Source organism: Desmodus rotundus, chromosome 12 (genome assembly GCF_022682495.2).
Source record: "Desmodus rotundus isolate HL8 chromosome 12, HLdesRot8A.1, whole genome shotgun sequence".
Lineage (NCBI taxonomy): Eukaryota > Metazoa > Chordata > Mammalia > Chiroptera > Phyllostomidae > Desmodus > Desmodus rotundus.
In genome coordinates this window covers 93,438,670-93,465,918 of record NC_071398.1, presented here as the reverse complement: position 1 = coordinate 93,465,918, position 27,249 = coordinate 93,438,670, and the positions used below count along the sequence as shown (strand labels likewise).

General features: G+C 49.4%; 1 protein-coding gene across 8 annotated transcripts in view; it reads right to left on the bottom strand.

Moving 5' to 3' along the window:
- Positions 1–26,904, bottom strand: part of SEC16B (SEC16 homolog B, endoplasmic reticulum export factor) — a 43,904-nt gene extending 17,000 nt beyond the window's left edge. For 2 of the 8 annotated variants that reach the window (XM_053915308.1, XM_071220061.1), the window contains exons 1-12: positions 17,518–17,631; positions 15,470–15,805; positions 14,072–14,183; positions 13,191–13,321; positions 12,300–12,408; positions 10,946–11,090; positions 10,178–10,329; positions 9,755–9,816; positions 8,369–8,504; positions 7,704–7,937; positions 4,382–4,479; positions 2,530–2,611 (exon numbers count right to left, since the gene is read on the bottom strand). In XM_053915308.1, coding sequence (XP_053771283.1) covers positions 2,530–2,611; positions 4,382–4,479; positions 7,704–7,937; positions 8,369–8,504; positions 9,755–9,816; positions 10,178–10,329; positions 10,946–11,090; positions 12,300–12,408; positions 13,191–13,321; positions 14,072–14,183; positions 15,470–15,747 — 1,539 coding nt within the window. In that variant the 5' untranslated portion in view covers positions 15,748–15,805; positions 17,518–17,631. Of the gene's footprint in view, positions 1–2,529; positions 2,612–4,381; positions 4,480–7,703; positions 7,938–8,368; positions 8,505–9,754; positions 9,817–10,177; positions 10,330–10,945; positions 11,091–12,299; positions 12,409–13,190; positions 13,322–14,070; positions 14,184–15,469; positions 15,806–16,792; positions 16,905–17,347; positions 17,484–17,517; positions 17,632–21,926; positions 22,109–26,801 lie in introns of those variants that run through there. The other 6 variants (XM_053915310.2, XM_071220062.1, XM_053915312.2 and 3 more) reach the window with 6 other exon arrangements.
- Between the last annotated feature and the right edge of the window lie 345 nt (positions 26,905–27,249).

The following is a 27,249-nucleotide window of genomic DNA, read 5'->3' as shown; positions in this document are numbered from 1 at the left end:
GGAAGCAAAGATGCTTCACCTGGCTCCATTTTATAGTTAGTTACTCTTTGTCGATGTGGGCAACGCAGGGTGAAGGAGACGCATGATAATCATAAGTCACAGTACTAAGAGCAGCTGTTACTTATTGCGCTGACCGTGGACCACTCCCTGTGCTAAGCGTCTCTTCCAGGAACTGTCACTGGCTGTGGGCGCTATTATTATCCCCATCTTAACATACGAACCGGGCCCTTTCTTGCTGGAACTGAAGAAAGCAGGAGAAGAAAAGCCTTTGCTAAAAATAACAAAAACTTTGAAGTCATTCTTCTGTCTTTTCCCCAAGTGACTTGTAAAACTCACTGTAAAGCAGATATATGGAGGGAGAAGGGGGGAGAGACTGAGAGAGACAGAGAGAGAGAGAGCGAGCGAGCAAACATTTATTCACTAACTTCAATGAGCCAAGCATGGCGGCTGATGCGTTCAGACATTACCTCCCTCGAATTGTCGCAGTGAGCCCATTGGTTAGGCACCACAATGCCCACAGACACGAGAAACTGAGGTTCTGAAATTAAGGAACAAGGCCCAGTGCACCCAGCAGGGAGGAGTGGAGTCCAGGTTACACCTGCGCTAGAAGCCCAGGCTGGGTTTCCAGGGCCTGTGCTCTTTGTCCATGGCACCACGCGTCACACTGAACTACGCGTCACACTGAACTATATAGTCTTAGCTGTCACCGGATGCTGTGATAAGACACTCTCAAGCACTAAGATCAAACACAGCCTTGGCACCGCACCTCTGACTTCTCGGTTTCCTCACCTAACAGTGGGGAACACTTAGCTAACTCTCCCACTGCAGTGAGACCCGAAGGCCCCTACACAGATTGCATCATTTCCTGTGTGTTATGATGGGATGCAAGGCTGAGGCAGAGTGCAGGCGTTCGGCTGAGTTGTGGGGTGCACTCTGGGCTCCAGTGCAATCCGGAGGTTGACGAGGGGGCACAGAAGTCGTCATTTCCCTTTTCTTTTTGTGGAGTTGTGCACAAGCAGTGAGAAAAAACAACAAAGAAGCACAGGTGTGAAGTCTGGTTTCATTACAGCTAGGTGTCAGCAGAAGCCCACGCCTGGAAATACGAGAAAAGGCGGCCAGAAGTAATGGAGAGTGGGCAGAGGTGCACTCAGGAGGGAGCAGAGAGAGACCACAGGGCTGGGCTGGGGTGACTCCACAGACATCTCCGTAGGTTGGGGACGCGAGAAGGCTGCAAAGACAGTCACAGGAAACTCCGGGGGATGCGGGAAAGGCCACATGGCCTGGGTATGGCCCTGGCCCCTCCCAGCACAGACCTCCCACAAATAACTGGACCGGGGACAACTCGGCAACTTGAAGGAACAAGCGCAGACTCTGTGCAAATATACTACAAAGATAAAGGGAGAGAAGTAGCATGAAAAATAAATGGAAAGTAGAGGAACATTCACCAGGGAAAAAAAAAAGTTATCAGAAACAAAAAACTGTCACCCAATTGCCCAATATTTTATCATGAATTAGTAAAATAAAGCAATGAAACAAATTCTAGGAAGCAAGGGCCTAAAGCTAAGTTTTGGGAGCTCGGGAAAGACATGGTGAGAACAGAGGGAGATCTCTGTGGCCCTCAGGGCTTGGGGAGGGAGTGGCAGAAAAGTCAAAGAAATCAGGACAAAAATGAAGAGAACATCAGAGCTAACAGACACTGCTGAAAACACAGGAAGGGACATGCAAGGTAGAAATCAGAAACACAAAAAAAGAAGAAATAAAGAAGTGAAACAAAGTTTTTTTTTTTTAATTAAATGAAATGTGTTTAAATGGAGTTTCTGAAAAGAAAACCAAATTAACGGAACAAAATGACCACGGAAGGATATAATTTGAGAAAACTTTTCTGAACTGTAAGACACGAACTCACATATTAAAAGAGCATGCTGTGTGTGTTCCACAAAAAAGCCAACCCAAACAGCCAATGAAAACGTGTCCTAGTTACTGGACTTCAAAGAACAGGGAGGAGTACTTGGAGCAGAAAGACCAAGCGTGGGAGAACTATCCTGCTGGCCTCAGACGTCTCCTGAGCCAAATCCAAGTCTAGACAACGTGTAAAATCTAATGTGTCCAGCTGCGAAGGGTCAAGGGCAGTGGAGGAAAAGAAGAGCAGCCTGTGGAAGCCTGGGCAACGGCCCCAGGCTCTCCTGTTCTTCACGGCGAAGCAGGCAGCTGAGCCCTTGCAGGACAGGGTCTCCATCCTGCACCGGCAGACCTGGGCTGATCTTGACTCCACTCCTCACTGGCCCCAAGCTGTGCCTTTACTTCTCAGCACGTTGTTTTCTCGTCGGCCAAACAGGGCCAGGAATCCCTACCTCCGTGCATTAAATGAAATAATATGCATCAAAGTGCATAGCACAAGGTAGGTGATTAACAAACACTTAGTTTGGTTTTTAAGCATCAAAGCCACGCCCCAGTTCCACAGCAGTCCCCGCCCCCTAAAGCCTTAGGATGCGGGTGTTGAAGGGCCCGTCCCAGCGTCCCAGCGAGTACCGTGGCTGCTTGCGGGATCCTCCCGGACATGAGCTGGAACAGAGTCTGCAGCGGGTCGTTGAGCACCAGCGTGCTGGTGAAGCTGCCGAGAGAGGGGGCCGTCAGTGGGGACCAAGCCAAGAGGGCCTTTAACCCACTGCCGGGGAGGCACAAGGCCTCCTACGTATTTCTATTTGGTTTCAGCAGCTCCCTTTGGAGCAAGAGTTTCTCTTTGCTTTTCTGTTGTGCCTTTGTCACTCTCACTTTGGGGGGCTGGGGGGCAGAATCTTCACTCCCCACACCCCCAGGTAGATCTCGTGGGTGGGGGAGATTTTCGGCACTTTGGCTTGGACACCAGAACCATTCCTGCATGGAGGTGACCCACCCACATTTCAGAGAGCCCTGCAGGGCCCCAGCAGTCAGCCTGAACCTCTTCTCTGTGGGCCCCTCCTTTCCAGCCCCCCACCCCACTCCTTCAGCTCCCGCCACCAGTTTTCTGGCTCATCGCCAGCCTGGGTGTGTGGTGCTTTCACTCATAAGCACTAAGTAGCCATTTTCGGTAACCGAAAAGGCATCGAACAGAGACCAGCAACGGCCCCAATGATGACAAACTAAGAGATAGGCCTAACATCGATATAATAAGCTCTAGAGCTGAATTGAAAGAGATATTTTCCACAATTCACTGGGCGCCGTCGAGAATCAATGGCCCAAGGGCAAAATCTGCAGCAGAAGCATGTGCTACACCGTGGGGCAGTGGGAGACTGCTCTCCAAACCCCAAAGGAAAGCCATCCCTCAGAGCCCCGTCCCATGCGTAGCAGCGTCCTGGCCTTGCAGGCTCAGAGCACGGGGCATAATGAAGCTCGGTGGTCCCCCCCATTCCAGCCCCTGCACAGGCCGCGTGTGCAACCGTGGTCCAGGCCCCAGGCAGCCTGAAGGGTAGAGCCGTGAAGAGCAAGGCTCCCGGGGAGTGTGACAGCCACTAGCCCCACAGACCGAACTTGGACTAGAGAGTCCATCTTCCTAGCCAACTCTCTGCTCAACAGGATGTGTGGCAATTCACATGTAAGTGAAGCTAAGAGGGTGGCCCCGCCCACGCCACATAGCTGTCCCAGGGGTGCTAACTAGGGCTTAAAGGACTTACTCAGAAACCCTCCTCCAGCACCCCCTAGACCTACCACCTCCATTAGATCCGATTCTCTTTTGCCGTTTCACCTGCCTTTGTCCGAACTCCTGGCTATGAACTCGCACCTCCATTCGTATCTCGTCCTGGTTTGGGCATTTGTCCTGGTCCACCTGGCACCCGGATCTCAGTGTACTGGCAGGATTTCTGACTAAATGTGTCCCTTTGGTCTCGTAATCTCCCACTGCCCGGGGTGAAGACTTCAGGATCTGTAAACCCCTTTCCTGCCACAGCTCACGGGCCTGCTACCCCGCATCCCTGCCTTCTTCTCAGCACCCGTATCTCCCCTGCAAGACTAAGCAGCAGACATGCACTAACTCTCAGCCCTAAGGCTCAGTCAGTTAACCTTAGTGATCCTTCCTATGCCCTCACTGATGGGGCTGTCTGGAACAGCCCCTTCCAAAGACAGAAGCTGTCGCAATGTAGAAACCTGCTTACTTTTTGGAAACCCTGACTCAGGAAGATATTACCAAAATGTTCTCTTCAGCGGCGCGGGCAGAAAGAATGTGTCTGTGTGTAGATTATGAGAACCTAGAGAAGAGATATGCTACACCCCGCTCAGAAAAGAGAACCGGACAAAGGCTTGGGGTGTGGGCGCCTCAATGCTTCTTGCATTTCTCCCACTGTCACCCCCACATTTGGTGGGGAGGCCTGTCCATGCCACCAGTCTCCATTGCAAGTCCCCGGCTCACCCACTCATGACCCAGCTGTACGTCCTGGGGTCCATCTTGCTGGAGAGGAACAGAGCGTGGCCCCACAGGTGGTTCTTCATGGCCCACTCCAAGGCTTCCTGAAAACAAAACATCACATTTGGTGTTGCGTCACTCGCCTTCCTCTGAGACAAGAACCAGTTACTGTGCTTAGGTGCCGCTGCCCCATGAGCAACAGAGACGGGGCCTCCACGAAGACTCTTAGAGCCCCACCTGTGGGCACAAAACAGGAATCCTGGGAAATGGGCTTTCACCGGCACGTATTTCTAAGTTGTCCCTTCCTCCAGCCTTGACTTTGTCAGAATCCATTGTTCTCTGTCATTAGCTCCCCCTCAAACATAGCAGCCACTTCGCCTCATCACTAGCAAAGGCACACAACACCTTTGTGAACCTGAGCACCAAAAACTCGGGAAGCACCTCACCCCAAGGGCTGGGTCTCGGAATACAGGTAACAACATGATACAGCCGGCCCTCCACAGCCACGGGTTCCACACGCCCAGGTCCCACCAACCTCACACGCCGCGGGCAGAGTAACCTGGTACGACCTCTAGTAGGGCCGTTTTACATAGCTACCAAAATGACAAACCATCTACCCTTCTAGCACATCCCCACTTCCAGAAACGTGTCACGCGTGTGTTCTCTCACACAAGGTACGATGACAATGGCTGTGCATTGCAGCATCGCTGGTGACAGCAAAAGGCGGGCCGTAAGCCAAGTGTCAGTATATAAGGGTTTCATTCATGATGATTTGTCTATAGAGACCTGGGCAGCCATCAGACATAATGAGGAAGATATTTACATGTTATATGGGGCAGGGCTCAGCAAAATGGGGCCTGAAGGCCAGATTCCGCCCACAAGCTAGGAGTAGTTTTCACATTTCTAAATGATCGGAAAAATCACAAGTACAGCAATATTGCATTACAAGGGGAGTTGTATAGAACGGGAGTTTCTGCTGGAGCACAGCCCCGCCGCCGGTCCACACGCAGCCTGGGGCCGCGTGCTCGTGAGCAGCAGAGCCAGCGGTTACCAGCCTGGGATATTCACTGTCTGTCGTCCCGGCAGAAACACGTGCCAAGATATTTTGTTAAATAAAGAGCAGAAGGTGAAAAAGGGGTGAATAGTATGCTGTTCCAAGAGGAGAAAATACTCACACATGCATGAAATATCTCTAGTTCAGACAGAAACCAAGTGGCTGGGCAAGGGCACCATTTCCCCATTTTACCCTTTTTTAAATCTCTTGAATCAAATTGACTGAAATGGATTTTAATCATACATTCAAATATGATTAAGTTCATTTAAGACATTTGTAAAATGCGAGTTCGACTTCAAAATTCAACAAGGCACAAAAATAGGGAAATTTGTGAGTGATGGATGTGTTAATTAGCTCCATGGGGGAATCCCTTCCTATGATATACATATATTAAATCTTTACATTGTGCACTTTAAAATCTTACCATTGTATTTGTCAAATACACATCCATAAAAATTTAAATAAGTAATATAAAAATAAAGTCATCTAATTTATATGTCAAAAAAATTAAGCAAGACATCACATCACCAGTGGGATTAAAGTATTCATATTGGTAGGCGTACCTTAGATATAGCTGGTGGGGATACAGCTTGTAACAAAGGTTCTGGAAACTAATTTAGTGTATATATTAAGAACTTTTTAGAAAGTGCATGCCCTTTAATATGGTAATGTCTCTTCTAGGAATCTATCCTTAAAAAAATAAGAATCGAAAGATCCACCAAAGACTTATGTGACAAGCAGTTCAAAGTGTATCATTTAGAGTGGGTGACAAAAATGTAGGTAGCCTGCCTAGTCAACAATAATGGATGGGTTAAATCAAGTCTGGTGCCCTCGAATAAGGGCATAGTGCCCAACCATTTTTAAATGGTGCATTTTCATGGCATGGGAGTGTTTCCCCATATAACCCTAGGAAAAAAGAAGTATTTGTATATATGATTTAATTTGCTTTTGAATATATATGCATAGAAAATGCTGGAAGGAAATATATCAAAGCATTAACAGGTGTTATCTTTTAATGGGAGGATTATGGCTGTCTTTCTTTTCTTCTTTTTTAATTATAGAAAAGTTTATTAAAAACTGAACTTGTGTTCTCACTCTTGCCCAAAATCAAATTTGTCGTGTATAAACTATAGTTCCTGCCCTGGCTAATGTAGCTCAGTGGATTGAGCATGGGCTGCAAAGCAAAGGGTCGCAGGTTCAATTCCCAGTCAGGACACATGCCTGGGTTGCGGGCCAGGTCCTCAGTGGGGGCCATGTGAGAGGCAACCACACATTGATGTTTCTCTCCCTCTCTTTCTCTCTCCTTTCCCCTCTCTCTCTAAAAATAAATAAATAAATAAAATCTTAAAAAAAAAAACCAAAACAAAACTATAGTTCCCGGTCCCATTGCTCAACACAGATGCCTCCCCTGCCCAAGAAAGCAGCGTCACCAGTTAGCAGAACATTCCGGCCATTGCCACTTTGTTGCCATGGATCCAGGGTGTTTGGGAAATGTTTGCTGCTGCTTATGCACAAAGATAAATAGGTTTGTAAAACATGCCTTTTGATTTCAGGATACTTCTGTCATTTTGAAAAATTTATAATTATTTTGTTTTACCCACACCATCATTAACCATGTTATTAATTGTATTTGTGATATTTCAACTCCAAATCCATTCATAGGGTTTGAAAGATTATTAAGAAAAACAGCACTTAAACTTTGTCTTGCTTACAGATGGAACTGAGAAAAACAATCACTTGCTTTTCCTTACCTAGAAATTCTTGAGTAGTCATACCTCGTTAGAGGCTTGACGAATGTATTTTTGAATATTAACTGAGTTTGTGAAGACCAAAATGATTCAACTTCAAGAGTGATAATCAGGAAATGATCATCTACATTTGAATTCTTTTCTACTCTCTAAATATCAAACTGAAAACGGGCTCCTTTGTGGTTTTGTTTTTTTCTTTGTACCTTCCTGAGCTGAGAGCTATAAAATGAGTATATATACAGGGTCCCGCAGAAGGAAGGCCTGGGGGAGTGTGGTTGGCCGGGGAATAATATGGGCGTAACAATTTATAGTTTTCATTTGAACATTTCACCTAAACTGTCACATGGTGTGCTTGAGTGTGATATTGTTGTGTTACAGAATTACATGCTTATGATTTTGTAACAAAAGATTTTGTAATAAAAAAAGGGGGTGCTACTTGTGCTGGACCCTGAATCGCCCATCTACTTGGAGGCGGGGACAGACAGAGGTGGCTTTTTAAAAACATGCCTGGTGGGGGCGCACTCACCTTCTTCCTTCCGTAGTAGAGCAGTTTAGTGAATTTCTCCACGATCTGCGCGGGCGTCGCCACCCTGGGGGGAATCTCTCCGGTGAGCAGGTTCGGGGTCCCCGCGCTGGGCACCGGCCAGTCGTCGTCATCGGTCAGGCGGATGAGGTTGGCCACGGGCGGCTGCCTCTGGTACTTGTCCAGCTTCTTGCAGTCCTGCACCAGCAGCTCCGCGATGTCAGACCCCACCATGGACTGCGAGGCAAAGAGAGTCACCAGCGGGGGGAAGGATCCTCCTCGTCCTCAGGGCGCAGCCCAGGCTGAAGAAGCAGACCCGGGAGCCCCGCCTTCTTCATGGGGAAGCCAGCCCTGGATGGCGGCATCCCGCTCGGGTGCCACAGGTTTCCGGGAACATGCACCCTCTTGCAGGTGTGTTGCTGCCTAGTGCGGTGACCCAACAACTTCTCAATACCCCAGGCCAGGGGACAATGGCAGGGGGGAGGTCGGAGTTGGCCAACGGGCACTGGCAGCGGAGCACTTTGTGGGGAGAGGGGCGCGTGTCGTTACTTTCCCATTACCTTTGATAATTACTCCATAAAGCCGAACCTTACTTATCCTAGGAAAGCTGACATTTCAATCCAGCTGCTCCTGCCCGACCTCCCCCCTCCCAGAGAGGCAACACTCACCCCATTCTGCCGGCAAAGGAGAACCAGCAGTTGCCACAGCAGAGCGGAGTCTCGGCTCCCTGGGGTCTCAGATTTGCGGCTCTGGGCAGCTTTCTGCTGGCAAAATGTCATGATGTCCACCTTGTGGACATCTTCCCTAAGGAGAGATGTCAGGGAGCCAAGGGTGAGCTCAGACTCTTCCCTGAGGGGGGTGCCGCTGGCCGGGCTGGGATGGGGGAATGAGTCTACGGCTACAGGACGGTCCTCTCCTTGGGAAACAGGATGGGACCTCAGAGATTCTCGCCAGTGCTCTCCCCATGTCACAGGTGAGGGGACTGAGGCCCCAAGACCTGAAGTGACTGCCTAGGGCTTGGGCAAGAGCCCAGACTTTGGAGCCGGGTTCAAACCCAGGGTTTAAATCTAGCTCGCCACGTCTCAGCTTCCACAAGCTTCTCTCTCCTTGGAGCCTCGGCTTTCTCCCGTAAGATAGGGATCATTTTAAAAATTGATCTCCCGACAAAAAAAGGGATTAGCAAATTGTGCAGCGTACATTGAGGGCTCGATGAACAGGCAGCACTGTGTGCTTGAGACCATTCAATAAAATCAGTGCCCAGTTGGAACCAATACCCTAGTGTCCAAACCCTCAACTCAGTGCTGCCTGGGTGCGAGAAATAGACAACTCGGCTTCACTTGGAGACACTAGATGGGGACTTCCCTGGAGGGGGAGATTCAGGATACGAATACATTTATACAACAGTGTTGATGCTTAAAGAGTCCCCCAGCCACCGTGGGTAGGCACAACCGGCGTTATATCATTTCTTAAAGGAAAAACCGAGGCTAGAGAGAGCTAACTAAGTGAGCTGTCCGCCTCGGTGTCACTAGCTGGTAGGATGCCTGGGGCTGGGACCCAGGTCCTCCGACTTCAGCCCAGACTCTCCACAGCAAAGGGCTTTTGAAAGCAATTCTAGCTCAATCCTGCAGAGGGCAGGCTTGCACACTGTCCAGGATCTCACGCTGGCCGTGTTATTTCTCCAGAAAAAGGCAAGCCTTTTCCCCGCACTCTGCTGGACTTGTCTAAGACTTCCAGACTGTGCTCTCCTTCTCCCATGTCTGTTAAGCACACAGAACACTGAAACCTCCTACCGTGTTGCTGCTGCAAAATGGAACCGATTTCATATTTTTAAACCTTCACGTTAATTTTTCTTCCTGCCCTTCAAATCCTGAATTGCTTGCGGAAAAAGGTTCAGGCCACATTGGCCTCTGTCTGGTAGCACAGAGAATTCTAGTGCATTGGGGATAGACGCTTTCTTTCAGAGAAGCCCAGAGCAAATCCCCCCAAATCCTACTCTGAGCAGGAAGACTATAGGTTTCAAAAGCCCTTCTTCAGCTGCTCATCGGGTGATTTACCGAATCAGGGGTCCTGAGAAAGTTCTCATCTCTTCTTGTTCCTCAGAATCATTCAGAATAACCTGGAACAAAAATTAGATTTGCTCTTCAAGACCCTGTCCACTCAGTGCCCCTTTCAGCCAAGCCCAGGGCCAGAGCCCCAGGCCAGGGTCCCAAGGTGCAGCTCAGCGTCTCGTAGAGAAAGCAGAGCACAAGTGAGTTCTCCAGTTGCTGAAACTGAGCCAACAGCATCTCAGGAAAAACATAAGTCTAGTATCACTTCTTCAGAGAAGAGCCCGGCCCCTTCCTGCACATACAGCCCGACCCGCAGGGTGCGCGGCCCAGCTCCCTACAAGGGCCCCCGTTCCTGGAGACGCCCAGGCTCAAACCAGAGGAAGCAGGGAGCAGCATGCTGGCACGCCAGGGACACGCACTCTCGTTTACCTCCATGCTGTGCAGTTCAACCAGGGCCGTTTGCCCTTCGCTGGGGGCGCTGGGGCACACACACACCAGCTGACCTCCTGGCCCGAAACTCACAGACACATGGGGGACGTAGAACTTCGTGGGCGCCTTGGAACCAGCTGCCGAGACGTCCTCTGACCGACAGACACAGGTGCACACTGTTAGCACGACCGCCACTGCTTTTCTGGACTTAGAAATATGCCACAGATGCATTTCTGTCCAAATTCCCCCTGGGAGCTGGGTGGGCCACATCCTTAGAAGCAGCCCATGCTTCGGGTCATATTTAAGCATCTGAGGCTATGTCAGAGTATAATGCAAGCATCAGAGGGTTGGTCCAAATGTTAATAATGCCCAAAGACCAGACTATCGGTGACAATGAGAGGCCGGGACTTTTAACAAATCATCCACAAGCAGACAAAGCAATCACGCTCTATCACCTGCCTTTGCTTTACCAAATTAACTCCAGTGCCCACTTCCTTCACCTGCTACTTAAAAGCACCTTGGAGTGCCCGTTGGTGGCTCGGGGTGGGGTTCCCTTCCAAGAGTCTGCTATGATGCAATGTCCAGGACAAGAGAAAAGCTGGGGAATGAAGCCAAGTCGGCCTCTCTGCCCTGAAGATCTCTGTAGGCAGATGAGGCGAACAACGACCCATTCTTGGAAACCAGGGTGACAGTGCCTTTCCAAGAGACTTGCCACTCAGCCTTCTTCCCATCGGACTCAACCAACTCCTTGATCACTTTGGTACACACCATCCTGAATTGGTCTCCAGGCTGCTGAAGCCGCGGGGTGGTAGGGCTCGGAGGCATCTGCCATGTACTGGCTGAGCTCGTAGCTGCTGGAGCTGAGGCCAGACTCCTGCTGCTGCAGAAGGTTGGACTCGTTGATCAGCGGGGGCTGGAAGTTAAAGCCAAGGGAAGAATCAGAAGCGGTTTCAGAGAGATGGTCCCCACAGGTGTTCATGCAGAGCAACAAAATTTGAACTGTTGAATAAATATAGTGCGTGTGGATGTGTTGCAAGGAAGAGAATAGATAATTCAGCTGACAGGTGTGTACTAAAGGATGCATATGGCCCAGCGGAAAGAGTGCAGGTCCCGGGCCCAGGAGGGACCAGGAGGCCGGGATTCAGATCCCAGCTTTGTCTGTACCGAGCTGCTATGACTTAGTGACAAGCGACTCTGAGCTGGGCACCCTCACCTGTAATGCAGATCATCATACCTGCCCCGCACAGTGCATGCACCAACTATTTAATGAGCACCTACTATGCCCCAGGCACTGTGCTTTCCCTGGACCACAGGCGTAGAAGAAATTCATGGAACGTACCTCCTGGGAAGGGACGAATGAAACACTGGGCACGAGAGCTCTTTACACACGGTCTATGCTGCACCCGTGTGTGGCTGCTGCTGCTGAATTGCTGTTACTACTGCTCAGGATGCTACACACCCTGGCCTGCTACGCATTCGGTTTACAGAAGGGACTGTTCTCCAGAATCGTACAAAGCCGATCAGGGGAACGAAATGTATACACGACTGTCCAACACTAAGAGCTTGTCTCTACAGTGTGTTTGCATCTTTTCCATAAATCTAAAACTTTTCCAAAATAAAAGTTTATTTAAAAAATGTTAAGAGTTCCAGTGTAGGGCCCAGGCAGTATACACAGTAAGATTTTAGGAGACAGAGAGGGTTTGCTAAAAAGCCAAGAAAGGTTTCAAGCTCTGCTTTCCAGGCCTGCCTTAAAAGATTCCAGCAGCTTCCCCACTGCCTGGGTGAACCTAAGTGCTAGTCCACCGGGGGCCTGGTGGCAGCCTCTTCTCCTCTCTCCCAGCACCTCAGAGTGACTCAGGTGACATTTCCTGACCAGGCCAATTTGACAAAAGTGCAAAGGAACCAGACAAGGGCCCCAGGCCCTTCAGATTGAAATGGGAATGGGGGTGGGTGGGAACAAAGAAGAATGAGGGGAGGCTCTGCCAGGCAGGGTGGCACTGGGCCCCTCAGCCTGTGGGCCGGCTGCTGGGACTCCCACCCCACGGGCCCCGCCCTGCCACAGTTGACAATGTCCATTGTTGAGGCAGTCACAGGCCCCCACCCCCATGTCGCTTCAGGTTACCTGATTCATCTGGGCCCCGGTGAGCAGACTTTCCGGAAAGAAGTCCCCAGGCCTCTTCTGTCCAGAGTTAGAAGCAGGACTGTCTTTATAAGGGCTCCCGCTCTGAGATCTGCAGCAAAATGACAGGGACAGGGGAGGGTTTCTGGGCAAGGCTGGCAAGGCTGAGCGGCTCTCTGCCAGAGGCTGTCCTGTGGCAAGGGGCGGACGGCGTCAGGTCAGCCTGGGTACCACAGGGAGAAAACACAGTCCTTCCATGTACCACCTCGGTCTGTGAATACCAGGACAATAGGGACCCCTGGGCTCCCTAGGGCAGTGACAGAAACCGCCCCAAACCCTGCAGAACAGGGCTGGTCCCTACAGCCTGGCATCCTGGAACAGTGTAAATCAGATCAGCTGGGTGGGTGGGTTCCAGGCAAAGATGCCAGGCCTAAGGCCACCAGGACAGGTGCCTGAACCAAAGGCTGTTCCCATCCCCTGCTCACCATATCCCAAAGGATGGCCCGTTTTCAGCACACAGGAGTGGACAGAGAAGGAGCCTCCCAGCTCTAGCGGGACCCCATCATGAGAACTTCTGCAAGGCCGCATCTGTTCTGCGGCCAACAGAGCGTGAAGTCCCCCTCATGTAACGGACCTTAAGTAACAGAACCCAGACTGGCCCAGGTCTGGGAACCATGTCTCAGAGTTAAGAATCTCTCTGCCCAGGGTTCCTGCTAACAGCTGGCCCTGGCCACCCTGGGCTACACCCGCATCCCCAGGAACAGACCCCCACACCACACAGTAGAAGCAGACGGGCTTCCGGAGATGCGGGCTCAGCACCAGACACACCGGATTTCCCTAACGTAGTCTGGTCGGGCTGAGCCCCGCTGACCTGGCCTCTCCTTGCACACTCACTGGAACTGGGTCTCACTGTGTGTCCCCAACGGGCTCCTCTGGTTTTCACGGTGATGTTCATGGAGGTACTTTGGATCACGATAGTCTTCGGTCCAGATGTAAGGACTCGCTTGCCTCGGCACTGCACCCTCAGAGAAAAAAAAAAACAAAACAGAATAAAGCAGGTCACTTCCAGCTTCAGGTAGTTCAGAAAGGCACCTGTAGGCTGTGGGGCTGAGTCCCTGGAGCACAGCAGGCATAGAAACATATTTGCCAAACTGAATAAAACTGGTCAGTGAGAGCGAATGACGAACGTCCCCGAGAGGCACCGCCATCCTCCCTGAACCTATCAGTTTGGCTCCTTACAACTGTATGGTGTGGGGTATTGTGTGTGTGTGTGTGTGTGCATTTTCAGTGTAGAAATAGAGTTTCTCTTTGCCAGCAGCCACTAGCATATACCTAAAACCTTACTGTTGTATAGGGTACAAATTCCTAGAGGCACCTGTCTGCACCCTCAGGGTAAAAGATGGTCACACACAGCCCAACCCAGGCACACACGGGACGACTTCACCAACCCTTGGTCAGAGACCGTCATCTGGGCCATAAGGAGAAGTAGAAGGGAAACAATGTGGATAAAGTACAAAGTATCCACAGTATTAGCAGCAGAATGATAGTTTCAGTACTACCACCTACACGTAGAAAGAAAAATGACTGCTTTCTATCTCATCTCGAGACACCAAGCACTAGTGTCTTTGCTGTGACTTCACCTGGCCAAGAAAGAAGCAGGCAGGGGCAGGAGTTCTTTCTATCTCCGCAGAGCAGTGCATCCAAGGGGAGGCTCTGAGCATGGCTCTCTTGGCCTCTGCCCCGTTCCAGAGGCTTCTGGGAGGCTATTCCATACCTCTTTCCTCCGGTTGCTGCTGCGGGTGCCCACGGTAGTAATAACTTCCATAAGCATATTCTTCCCTTAGAGCTGGAGGGTGGTAGCTCAGGTATGGATCCTCAGGGCCTGGCCTAAAATGTCACAAAGAAGGCCAGTCATTCGGGGATGAGTGTGGTAACGAGAAAAGCCGGTAGAAGACAGGACACAGTAAACTGCCTTGGAGGGGACCATTGTGTCCTCAGCCTAGAATCCCTTTCAAAAAGCCACAGTCAATTCTGGATCCGATAAACAGCAAAGCCAGACTCAGGGCAGGAGTAAGCTCTTTGGTCTCAGACGAGGCTGGGATTTTCACAGCCAAACCGCAGCCAAGTGTCTCCCCCTCCTTCTCCATGATCCTCCTTACTCTCCAAGTGCGCACACCCCGCCACACAAGATAGTATCTGAGAAAAGCCCTTCCTGAGATGCCTGTGTAAGTATCCAATATGCCGCTGTAATTCCCATGCATGTTACAGATGGAAATGAGACGGAAAAAACTATTGGAACTATGTTCAATCTGATTGCTTTCACTGCCTCTGTCCTCAACGCACCTTCCTTTGAGAAGGCGATGACACAGAAAGACCAGGGGAAGAACACCAGGTTGCTAGTGTTTTTTCCAGTTAACAATTCTTTAGCACTTCATAGAGGCAAAATTCTTTAAAATAGTTGTCATAACTTCAACCCTGAATCTGTGGGCAGGTGAATATCACCCCACCTGGAAGAGCTAAAGTGAACACAAATGGCTCCCGGCATTCCCTAACAGGTCAAGTGCAGTGTTATCAATGAGAACTCAGGGGCGGGAAGTCTAGAGTCTCCAACCTAGAATGACCTCACTGAGACCTCTTTCCTCGGAACTTGCAGCCTGCAAGTTTATATCTGCTTCCTCTGAGGTCGATTTCCTTTGCGTTCCCATTCATTCCTTCAATACCTGCTTTTTCTGGATGCCCTCACACCGTCGGTACAGTTGTAGCTATGAGGGCTCTTCTCCGTGCTGGGGGTGTCGTGCTGACCCCGGGTCAGAGTGGTCCACAGATGACGGGGAAGTTCTTACAGGGATCCCTAGGCCCCCTCTGCTCTCTTGAATTTCACCATTCTTTCATCCTTTCTACCCTCTCCCCCGACCCCAACACCCAACCACATACACTCTGATGTCTTCTTTAAGAAGCTCCACTAGGGGATACAGAAGAAAGAAATACTATTTTCAGTCACCAAAATCCAATGTGGGGGAGAAAAGTGTTTAACTCCATCAATGTAGTAGGGAGGAGAGGGAAAAGGGGTGGGGGGAGAAGAGGCGAAGGAAAAGGAAAAGGAAGAAGGAAAAGAACAATGTGTCCACAAGCTCCTAGGAGAGCTGGGTCCATTCTGAGCTCTAACACCGTACCGTGAATGCAGCTGACGGGGATGGCCACCTTCGTAATAGTCGCCCCCAGACGCAGGCCTGGGCATGTAATGGGGCTGCTGGCGGTCTGCCCTGGGGTCCTTCTGTGGCTGGGGGCTCCTGCGGACATCTTGCCATTGACGGAACCTCTGTCCACTGTGCCAAGGGTGAGGGGCAGGCCGATGATACCCGTCTGTCCAAAGGCCACGGTCTGGACCCTGTGACTGGACTGAGGGCCTCCCCTGGGGCTGCGGCGGCCACTGGGGAGTCCCAGGCTCCATCCCCGCCCTTCTGACCTTCTCTCTTGTCTATAGTCCGTTGTCTAGTTATTTCATCTCCCTGCAGACAAAACAAACAAGACCAAACAAATTATCATTATTTCAGGTTTATATCCAAACATGATGGTTGATTCGGTTTCATGAAAAAAAAGTATTGATGGTCCTCAAAATCCTCTCTCTAGAACAAACCATATGGACACTGAAGTACCTGGGGAAAAAGTCTCAAACAGATACATGAGATAAATAACAGGCTAGACGACCATATCGATGTTGCTTTAAAAATTAAAGAGTGTAGTTAGTTGGAGCAGTAATAGATATGGGAGGCCTGGGAGAGAAAACAGTAACAGATGAAGCTCCAAAACACTATCGAAGTATCCAATGGAAGAAATGGTCATTTCTCCCACCAGCAGATATTGATTTAACATTTACTGTGGGGGCCCCACAGTATCACGGAAACAGAGCCAGCCTTAGACAGAGCTAGACCCGGTTCAAATCCTGACTCTGCCTCTGAGTAGCTAGTTCATGTTTTTAAGCCTCAGTGTCCTTATCCCTGAGATGGGAATTCTAATGACTCGCTTGCATGCCCACCCCCCTGGCCTGGTCTGTGGTGATGTTTCAATAAATAATAGTGTTAGAGATAAAGATCGGGGTACTGGGAGTAGCTGAAGGCATTTCCTCAACAAAAAGAAGCTCAAATTGACCTCAAAAGACATCTTTTCTGAACGCTTAAATTCACGTCTGAGAACTCATCCTGTACTATGGTACTACTGCCACACCTGCTCCACTCCAGGGGGCCGGCAAGACCAGAGGTCCTCCTGGCTGGGGATGTTAAAACCTGGAAGTCTCCCCAGAACCAAACTGATTTTCCTCACTTATTCTGCAAGACAGGAAAAAGTGCTCTGGGACGACCGCCTGCCCTCCCAGCGCCCGGGGCCCACAGCACAGAGCAGACCTGCACCTGGCGCCTCCACAGGAAGGGGCGCACACCAGGCCTTCCTCCCTCTCCGGGAGTCCCCCGGGTCGGGAGAGCACCTGAGCTCAGTCTCACCCTGTTTTCTCTCCGTTGGAAACTGTTTTCAGGTGAAAAATTCTGATGGAATCCAGTTCACTTGCTTGCACTCCTGAAACTCCCAGCCGAGAAAGTAAAAATTCTTATCAGCACCAAAGGTCAAAGGGCATGTGTTGAAATCAAGTCATCACTCTGCCCCGATGCCATGGAGCCAGGGTCCACCGCTCTGAGCCGACAGCGCTGAACAAACCACACTGGAAAGGCCTTCCCCTCAAGATCAGTCACAGCTCAGGGAAAACAGCACCTTCTGCCCTATGTTAGCCCACTTTCTTGAAAAAAAAGCCAGCTTTTTCCAGCAAATCCCAGCAAAGGCCAGATGCCGCCACAGTGAAAGGGTGTGTGGGTCTTCCCTGAAGGCCCACGGGACTCAGTACCATTTGGACACAAGTAAGGAAGTCTCTTTGCCTCCGTCCCCTGACATTTTCACCAGACAGCCCTCCCTCAGTGCAAAGGCACAGGGCCCGATCTCTCCGCCAAAATCCGGTCATTTTGTTCTCAAGAACTCTGTAATGAAGGACACCAACCAAAACGCACCCAGGATTTCCAGAATGAAGGCGTTGCACCCACAGTGACAAGCCACACCTGCACGGTCAAATAAAGGACCCTCTCCGGCCCCCGTTAGAGCGATCTGGCCTTTCCTCGTCTGGCAGGAGAGCAAACACAGGTAAGAGAGAGAAAACAAAGGAGCCAGCGTTCCCACACACCTGCTCAGATGCCCTTCCACCTGCCTTCTGCGCAGCTCCAGCAGCCCGGCCCAAGAGTGTCTCCTCTCCTCGGGAAGACTGTCAAAGTCCAGCTGCCACATCTACCAATACTCACCTGGCCCTCCCATCGATAGCCAGTCAGTTACCTTTGCAACTGCCCGGCCTCCATGGAGCTGACTCACTAGGGCAAAGTACGGGCCCAGCCACCACATGTGGGGCAGACCTGACTTGGCGGGTTTGCTCAGAACCTGGGGCTCCTGTTTGCCTGGCCATGGGCTGAGCCGAGTTCTCTCACATGTGAAAACATCCAAACCCCCACAGCAAACAAAGAACAGAGGCACCAGGGACAGGAAACCCAGGAAGCCTGCAGGCAGCCTGGCCTGGCCAGAAAATCACCGCCTCTGGGCCATTAAACCCATGGCTCTGCCACTGGCTGGCTCTGTGACTTAACCTCTGTGAGTCCGAGTTTCTTCTTCTCTATACGGGGAATAACAATACTCTGCTCTTGAGGGTGTCTAGGCGGATGAAGTGCTGGTAAAATGGCACATACATAAATAAGAATGCTCTGTAAATCAGGATTAGCTTTCCTTTTATAAAAGGTAGGGTATTTCCGCTGGTTGAAGCAGAGTTGTCAATGTCTGGCCTGGCTGGTTTGGTTTCCCTCATTCATGCTTCTCCCCATGGGGTCGTGGTTGTGTATCCAGTGTATTCTCCAAGGGAGGGCAAATTCAAATGCCCCACATTGAACTGAAGGCCCCAAAAAATGTTCTGTTACAATAAGAAAATGATTTCTTGCAGTTGCAGAATACATTTTTTCAGCTTTATTACGGTAAACGCAGAGAAGTTCATGTTCACTTTTGAATTAATATTTTAAAACACAGAAAATCACATTATACACCATAAACTTACACAATGTGATAGGTCAATTATATCTTAATAATTTGGGGGGGGGTGGGAATAAAATTCAGAATTTGCCCTCAAAGGCCCCAAGAGTTTATTCTTCCTTTCAACAAACACTTAACCTAGCCTCCATAAGATGCCAGGATTTGATACATGACAATTTGAAGGACAGAGTCCCTGCCTTCAGCAAGGTGGGAGCCAGCTCACCTCCCAAGTGGTTACTAGTCTAGGGACGGCCACCACGGTGGCTCTCAGGGTCGCCACGCTAATGTGCCTGAACTCTCAGGTTTTGTCTCAGCGCCTGAACTGGCTCCTCGGACCGGGCCCCGGAGTGTAGTCACATTCTCTGACTGTGGACATGGTTTCTTACCCCTCTGGTGGGCCCTGACGTTTGGCTCATCAATGGCCGCACTGCTGTTTTTAACCCTCCTGGGAAGAGTTACTGGAGAAGGACGCACAGACAGCGGGAACAGCACACAGTGGGTTAGGACACAGGCGCAGACACCCAGTGATGGGTTCCGACGTATCACGAAAATGTGCGTGAGCACCTGATGTAATACTTTTGGCTTATAACTCGATGTTAGTCCTGGCCCGCAACACCGCCTGCATTACTGGAGTGTTAACTCCGGAGCTTCGTTTTATGGATGACAAAACTAAGGTCCGGAGAAGTGACGTGACTTAACCAAGATCACTCAGCTAACCAGAAGCCTTGAATCGACTCCAGCAAAGCCACCACTTACAGCCAGCCTCAGAGAGAAGGAGCTTGTGGCCTTGACCAGTGATTGGCCTCCTAGGCTGCGACCCCTTCCTTCAGGTGAGCGGGGTGTCAGACAAAATGCCCAGCAGCGGGTGCTACTCAGCAGTCCAATTAGCAGGAAGGACGGGTGCCAGGAAAACATGGTCCGAGGGCCAGAGACAATTAGCCTGGCATGGGCACCACGAGCTGTCAGCGCCTGTCCTGGAATTGGTGCTCTCAGCACAAGCTCAGGAGTGAAGGCATGGGCCCAATTCGGGCTTCCTACAGGACCGAGGGATCCCGCGTAGGAGCCCTGACAAAAGCGCTCCTTTAAATGCCCTACCTGGCTGCCTGCAAACCTGTCCCCCATGAACCTGCCTCTGCTGCCAAGAGCTAGAGAAGCAGTATGTCACTCAGGAAGAAGAATGGCTCCATCCTTCTTTATCAGACCTGGGCTGGCAGAGGTGGCCCCACCTCCCCTCTCTTCACCCCTCCCACTTGACTGATGGCTCCTGGACCAGGATGAGTGAGGTGACGGATGGATGCTGCTGTGACTTCTGACCTCACCTCAAGCTCCAGCAGGCACAGGTGGCTCACACACCCACTGAATGAAATAAAGGGATGTAATGTACTTGGAGTGTTCTCCCAGCTCCCAAGGCCAGTGGGACATACTCCCCAGAGGAGCAGCGCCACTTGGTGGCCCTGGAACAAGGCTGCCTGCATGTGAATCTCAGCCCCATCCTCTGCTGGCTGCATGAACTTGGCCATGCTATTCTGTGTCTCCTTTTCATCTTCTGTGCGATGGGGCTAATAACAGAAGCCACCTCATGGAGCTAGGGAGAGTATATAGTTAGACTAAAAACCTACAAGTATTTGGTGCCCATTAAATGCTTAATAAGCGTTAGCTGTTCTCCTCTCCCTGGAAATGCAATGAAGTGTGTAGGAAATGTTCTGCACAATCATCAGAAAAGGATAAGCCCAGTCCCCACAACACTGTAACATCCACACCTCTCCTTTACACTTACTCCAGTGTCCCCGTAGAGCCACGAGACCAGGGAACGCAGAGAACCTATGTCACATGGCTACACAGGAAAAAAGAATGGGTTAAAGTAAAAACATCACAATTAGAAACAGCAAGAAAGCACCGTCCAATGCTTCGCACACTCGAGTAGCTGTAGCCCCAGAGATGGACGACGTAGGACGCACAGGGTAAGCACCGATGTTATCGCACAAGCAATTGTAAAACATGTTTTCATTTTAACAAGCGTCAATATTACACTGTTGACTATTGTGGAATAAAATTCAAATTTGTGTAAATTTTTACCAAGAAGCATAAGATGTCAAAGAAATCTTGTACTTGCAATGAAACTGATAAACACGCATTCAGACGCACACACCCTGCACCCCAGAAGTCATTCCCTGCCGCTCGGTGGAAATGTTTGACAGACTCTTGAACAAGAACAGACATTCAGACACAGGCCCGATGAGCTGGAAAGAATTCATCCCTGCAGGTGATGCGGTGGCTAAGCCAGGGAGGCTCGGGGCTTCACCCACACACGGCTCTTTCATGGACAGACCCGCAGCGCTCTGAGCTCACTACTTCCGGCTAAAGATCCTCTCTGTGTAAGATCTCTCAGTTCACCCGGCACAGAAAGTACTTGTTCTCCAGGAAAGGCATGTCCTCAGCCTCCTTATAGAAATGCACCCCAATATTTGAGAGTCAAGACACCCTTCCTGATGTAATACAACCCACATGCGTGACTCCTAACTCTCGTGTGAACTCTTTGAATAGAAGACATGCCACTCAGCAGCTTTCTCCTCTCCAACTTCCATAGTCCTGTTTGTGTTTCCTTATAAAATGTCCTTCCCTCAGCCCCTTTGGGGAGGAGCAGAGGCCTAGGGGGAAGGAAATAGATATTGGAACCTAGATATAGTTTTAACAGTGCCAATTTCCAGCCATGTGCCTTTGGGGAAAAAAATCACTCGATCTCTATAAACCCCAGTTCTCTTACCTTTAAAATTAAGTCTAGCCCTGGCCACTGTGGCTCAATTGAGTGGAGCTTTGTCCTATAAACCAAAAGGTCATGGGCCCAATTCCCACTCAGGTCACATACCCCAGTTGTGAGTTCAATCCCTGCTAGGGACTCATGTGAGAAGGCAACCAATTGATATTTCTCTCTCTCTCCCTCCCCCCTTTCCTCTCTCTCTCTCTCTCTCTCTCTCTCTCTCCTTTACTCTCTCTCTAAAACAATAAAAAAAAATGTTCTTGAGTGAGGATAAAAACAATTAAGTCTAAAAAGTAGCTAACAGGGCTGTGAAAATGAAATACTGCATGGAAAAACACCAAATGCCTGTTAAATGGAGGAGTGGGCCTTCAGTAAGTCTTTGTCTTTTGCTCTTCCAGGTTCCCGCCCCAAGCACAGAAATGGCCCGAGTGTCGCACAGCGTGAGCACTCACACATTTCCATGGCTCTCACAACCCGGTCTGGACTGAGTGACTGCAGATGGAGTTAAGGTCCCCTGGAGTGCTGTTTTAACGCTGAATTTAGCACATCAGGGCAATTTCCACAGGAGCCACCTATGCTGCCAGAAAACAGAGTCTGAGCTTCAGGTCCTGCAGGACAGGGAAGGGCACGGCAAGATGATGGAGAAGAGTCTTCGCTAAGCATAAATGCCTGCAGCCATCGCCCGGGAGACGGCCGAAGTTCATTATTGGGGAGAGCGTTCCATACATGAATGTGATAGATTCTCTCCGTGCTGAGCAAATACTTACTGCCTTTCCCGACATTGCTTCTGCGATGTAGTTTCCACGCGAGCTTCCCATTTCCTTTTCCACTAAGGATGCAACACTTCCTCTGCTTCATGACTTCACGACACCGTGACTCCATGTCCCAAATGTCATCCACTGAGTGAACGAGGTCACTAAATGAATCTGACTGGAGTATAGAGCTTTACCTTGGAATTAAAAAAATTATCTTCCATTAAACAAGTAATGTTTTAGACAAATATTAATTCATTATTCATTGTAATAAGTATTTTCTCCTGCGTGAGCTGACTCTCCAGAGTTTCTCTAATAAAGGACTGTGTAGAAGGAACCCCAAACAGTCCCTGCTCCTGTTTAATAACCAAGAAACGGTGCGAAACTGAGTAATTCATGTAATTATTGAGTACCTACTATGTGTCAAGCATCGTTCTAGGTGTTGACCGCAGACCACTCTAAGGGACCAAGGTGAGCTGGTTCCTTTACCCTTTTGGAGTTTCCTGCCTAACGGAGATGCAGACAAGGGGACAGGCCACTCCAGTGGTCAGGGCTGGGGGGGGGGGGGGCGGCGAGAAACAGATGAAATACACAGCGAAGCTGTCCACTTAGTCAGAGGAGGTGTCCTAGCACAGATCTCTCCACGGAGACCTGCAGGATGCCAGCGCATGAGCCTGGAAAGAGGGTAGGTGAGCAAGAGAGAACGTGTTCCCAGCCGAAGGGTGGATCCCACAGGGCTCAGAGGGAAAGGAGAGCCTGTGTGTTCAGCACATCACCTGTGGCTGTTACGTTCAGTGTGGTTGGAGCACAGAATGCAAAGAACTTGCTACAGACTGAATGTTGGCGTCCTCCTAAATTCATTTGTTGAGAGCTAATCCCCAGTGATGGAATTAGGAGGTGGAGCCTTTGGGAGGTGATTAGGTCAGGGGGGCAGGGTCCTCATGAACAGGGTTAGTGCCCTTATGAAACAGACCCCAGAGAGCTCCACAGCCCCTTCTGCCATGGGCGGACACGGTGGGATGATGGCTGTCTATCAGCTCAGGAGGGGGCCCTCACCAGACACCGAGTCTGCCAGCCCCGGGATCATGGACTTCCCAGGCTCCACAACTGTGAGGAGTAAATGTCCGTTGTTCAGAAGCCAGCCCATGTATGGTGTCAGGTCATAGCAGCCTGAACGGACTAAGACAGAAGAGATGATGAGAGCTGACACTGAAGATAGGGTGCTAGCTGCCTCGGCCAGCCATGTAGACCAGGATGTCGCCCCAGCTCAGCTCTCCTCAACGCCTGGGCGGTTTGCACGCAGTATCACGGACGTGTGCTGTTTTTGCCTGCCCAGCATCCTATCCACTGGCTCTGGTAACAGATCATCGGTTCGTCTTTGATAAACTTCCCTGTCTCCTCCCAGTTTATATAGCAAGGGACTGACCCCATCCCTTGTCTAAGAATGGACACAGAAGTCCTACCTAGACAGCTAGAGCTGCAGCTCTCTCACCACGCAGATGAATTCGGCAGCTGGCACCTGTTTAGGGACGTAGCCAAGACATATGCTTCCAGAACTCAAGCTTGAACTACTAAGGAAGAAATTTGCTTTCTATTGGGTTGACTGAGATAGAATATCAGCCTGGAGTGGCGGCAGGCAGCCATCTGTCCACCATTCAGTCATTCGATAATAGTTTATTGAATAACTGGTATGTTCCTCATGCCATTGTAGGCATTGGGAACATGGAAATAAACACATAATTCTAATTCTTGGGTTTTCACCATCACGTTAAGGGGTAAATAAAACAAACTAATCCCTTTAACAAAATATGAGAAATGTTTCATAGCGTATTATATGATTGGGGAAGGGCAGCTGACTCAGGCAAGGCTTCCTGGGAGATAAAGCTTTTTGAACCTTGTTACATAATTAGGACTTAACCAGTGGACGGGCAGGTTAGAGTGATTCCAGAGGAGGAGTCAGTGGGTCCAAAGGCAGGGAGGGGAGGCTCAGCTGGGCAGACTTGGGCACCCGCCACATTCAATCAGACTCAGCAGAATGGGAGGGAAGAAGCTGGGTGGCCATTGTTTTGGATTTTTGCTGATGAGAAGATGCTTCTAAAGATTCAAAGCAGGTGAGTGGCATTGTCAACCTGACATTTTAGAAAAGCTCGCAAGTCACAATGAAGACAGTGGCTTGAGGAGGGCCAGACTGCAGGCAGGGCGAGCCTTAAGAGGCAGCTGCCATTGTCTGCCTTTATAAAGTCCATGCAAGGCGAACTAACATGTTGGTGGAGGGGGAGATGTCAGAGGGCTGGGGTCAGGTTCGGGAGAGAATGCAGAACTGAATGAATGGGATTTAAAGGTTAACTGGATTTCTTCAGCAATGGCTGGATGAAGGTCAATGGTAATGTTCCTGATCAAGATTGAAGTGTACTTTACTGGAAGAAGCAAGTTTTGTGAAGAAAGGGAAGTTCAGGCTGGGCGCCACAGGTTACGTTGCCTGCAGGACAAGGTACTGGAGTTGTCTCCGGCAGGGCATAGGAGCTCCCAAGAGAAATCCGCTGGGACTTAGGTTAGTGGTAGGTGGTGTTTGTTTGTATGTTGCTTCTTTCCTGAAGATTTGTGTGTAGGTGTTATCAGGTTTGCTTTAGGCATTATTAGCACACAAGCCATTATTAAAACCATGGATATGGATGAGATTGTCAAGGAAGAGCACAGATTTCAAAATAAGAAAATGATTGTGTGAGGTAAAAGGGAGAGAAAGAGAAGTTCACGAAGACTATCAAGAGTCAGAGCAACATCAAGGAAGCCAAGAAAGAAGAAGAGGCAAAGAAAAGAGATACAGCAAGAGATCAAGTTGCATAAGAACTTGAGAGTGTCCACTGGATCCCAGAGGGTTGGTGGAATGGTCAGAAAGGGGATAGGACAGTAAGGGGGGATCATGAGTGGTTGTTCACTGGCTGGTTGGATGGCTGGCTGGTGTAAAGTGGGATATACTCAAACATTTCTACCTATGGTGGGAAGCCTGTTAGAAAAGAGGCTGAAGAGACAGGGGAAGAAAGGAAATGAGTGACAGATGTGGTCTCTCAGGAAGCTGATGGGGGTGGCACTCATAGCCCAAGAGACGGGATCACTGAGGGGTCAGGAAGTACACTTCTGTCCTTGAGAAGGGAGGGAGGCAGCAAGGGATGTATGAATGCCTGTGTGGATAATTTGGGGAGCTAGGCCAGGCCAGACTGATGGGGAAGAGAGTATGCATGCTCATTATATTAAAGAAATTGTCTGTACCCATCATTCCATTAAAATGGGTTAATGAGGCTCCCACAAATTCCAAAGCCCAAAATGACTGTTAAGTTTCGGGAAGCTGAGGGTACACCCCATAGTCATCAGTGGTGGGGATTTTCTATCTTTTTTTTCTTCTTTTTTCTTTTATATTTTCTATTCTATTTGAAAACACAGCCTGGTTTATTTTTGACACAGTTTCATTTCTTTCAGGCTGTGGCCTGTGGGTCACACCTATTTCAAGCAATTTCATTTTCCTTAGTGTCAGGCTTTTGTATCTTTGCCCCTCAAAAACCAGCAGCTGTTGGAAAGGTATTTTTTGTAATCAATAACCATTTAAAGATAGAAACTCAGACAGGTAAGATGAGTTGTTAGCTTTTAGACATCTTTTGCAGAAGCAACCTTTCCTCCTACCTATACCACACTGTAAGGAGACCCATCCAAGAGGATGCTTCAAGTTTCTGTACAGAAAATCACAATTTGATAAAGCCTGGTAGGTACACGGGAGGTCCATTTCATCAGTAAACACCTGTTTCCAAGTGGGACATGGAGCAAATTCAATGCTGCGTGGAAAGCTGTTCAGCAAGGGAAAAACTCACACTAGGCGAAGAATCAATTACTGAAGCATTGCAACAAATCCTGTTCCAATGCATTCATTGTATAGCATGTAAACAGGAACCCAGAGTGCCATATGGTTAATTGGGATCAAGGCCAGGACCCTAATCCAGGCATCCTGACTCCCCTCCCACTATTCATTCCTCTCTCATAGCATCTGTTTTTCCTGCTGGGCAGCAAATTCCGCAGGGCCAGGGACCTCTTCACTTAGGTACCCCCAGCACAGAGATGACCACCAGAATAGTAGGTTAGCCACACTCAGGGTGGATTGCTGTGGGTCATTTGTGACATTTCATGCAAAGCTGAACATTGGAGTAAAAGGTCTCAACAAAAAGAAAAAAAAAATCACCAATTCATAAGCACATGGTTTGTGAACTCCGAAAATCCCAGGACTCCAGATGTGACTTCCAGGGTGGAAGCCTTGGGAACAGCAGCTGTAGAGCCGCCTCCTGCTAACAGGAGCTGGACCAGGGGTTCATTTCGCCTTGGGTTAGCAGGCACCACGCCCCTAGCCATCTATGCAGCCCGAAACCAGAACTTTCCACATCGCCTCTCAGTTAGCTTTCACCAACTTGAACCCTCCTTGAAATATTTAACAGGCTCTCTCCTCTCCCCCAAACACTGTAACTGCTAAGCCTCCTTTCATCTTCCCAATAATGGAACCTACCTAAAGTTTTACGCGAATTGAAATCCCATGTGCTTTTGCACATCCTCAATTCAATTCATGCCTCAGGGGACAGCCCCTGCCAGGGTCCAAAGTCACTTCAAGGAGTTAGGGTTTGAAAGTGGCATGAGCCACAGCTGAAGTTTGTTTTTTCACACCAAACCCTGTGAGGTTCTTCATTGTGCTGAGAACCATGTGCTGGCTTGATGCCTTTCTACTCTGGTTGAGACCAAATGCTTCTCAAATGAATCTACTAGGAGCGTTTCTAATGAGAACTATATTCCCTCGCAGCACTCTTCAGGTTGGGTTTGGTTTGGGTTAATGGGTTAATGGTGAAAATGAGTACTTACATCGTTTGCCCCTAAATCAGGAGCTGCTGCTGCTGCTTCTGCTCTATCCCAGCATGACAGCCTGCTGTTACTCACAGCTGGCAGATACTGTGAACTGTGATGCCACGTCAGCTGCCTGGAACCTTTCTGCTTTAGCAACAGTTTCCCAGGGGAATGATTTTGTGTGTGGCTCCTGAGACTGGAAACACGATCTGACCGCCATGTTGAGAAGGTCTGAGTAAAAGATGTCAACACCTGAGATTATAGAAAGAGACTACACAAAACACTTCCGGTGACTAAATAAGAATTCCAAGGAGAACTTAAACAGTATATTGACTTTCTAAACAATCAGACAGCAAGTTAATAATAGAACAAAAAAAATAGGATTAGAAATTGAGAAAGTAAAATTTAGAGACTTTTAATCAGCATTATGGATATTCATTCATTAAAAAAGTCCATATGAGGTTGG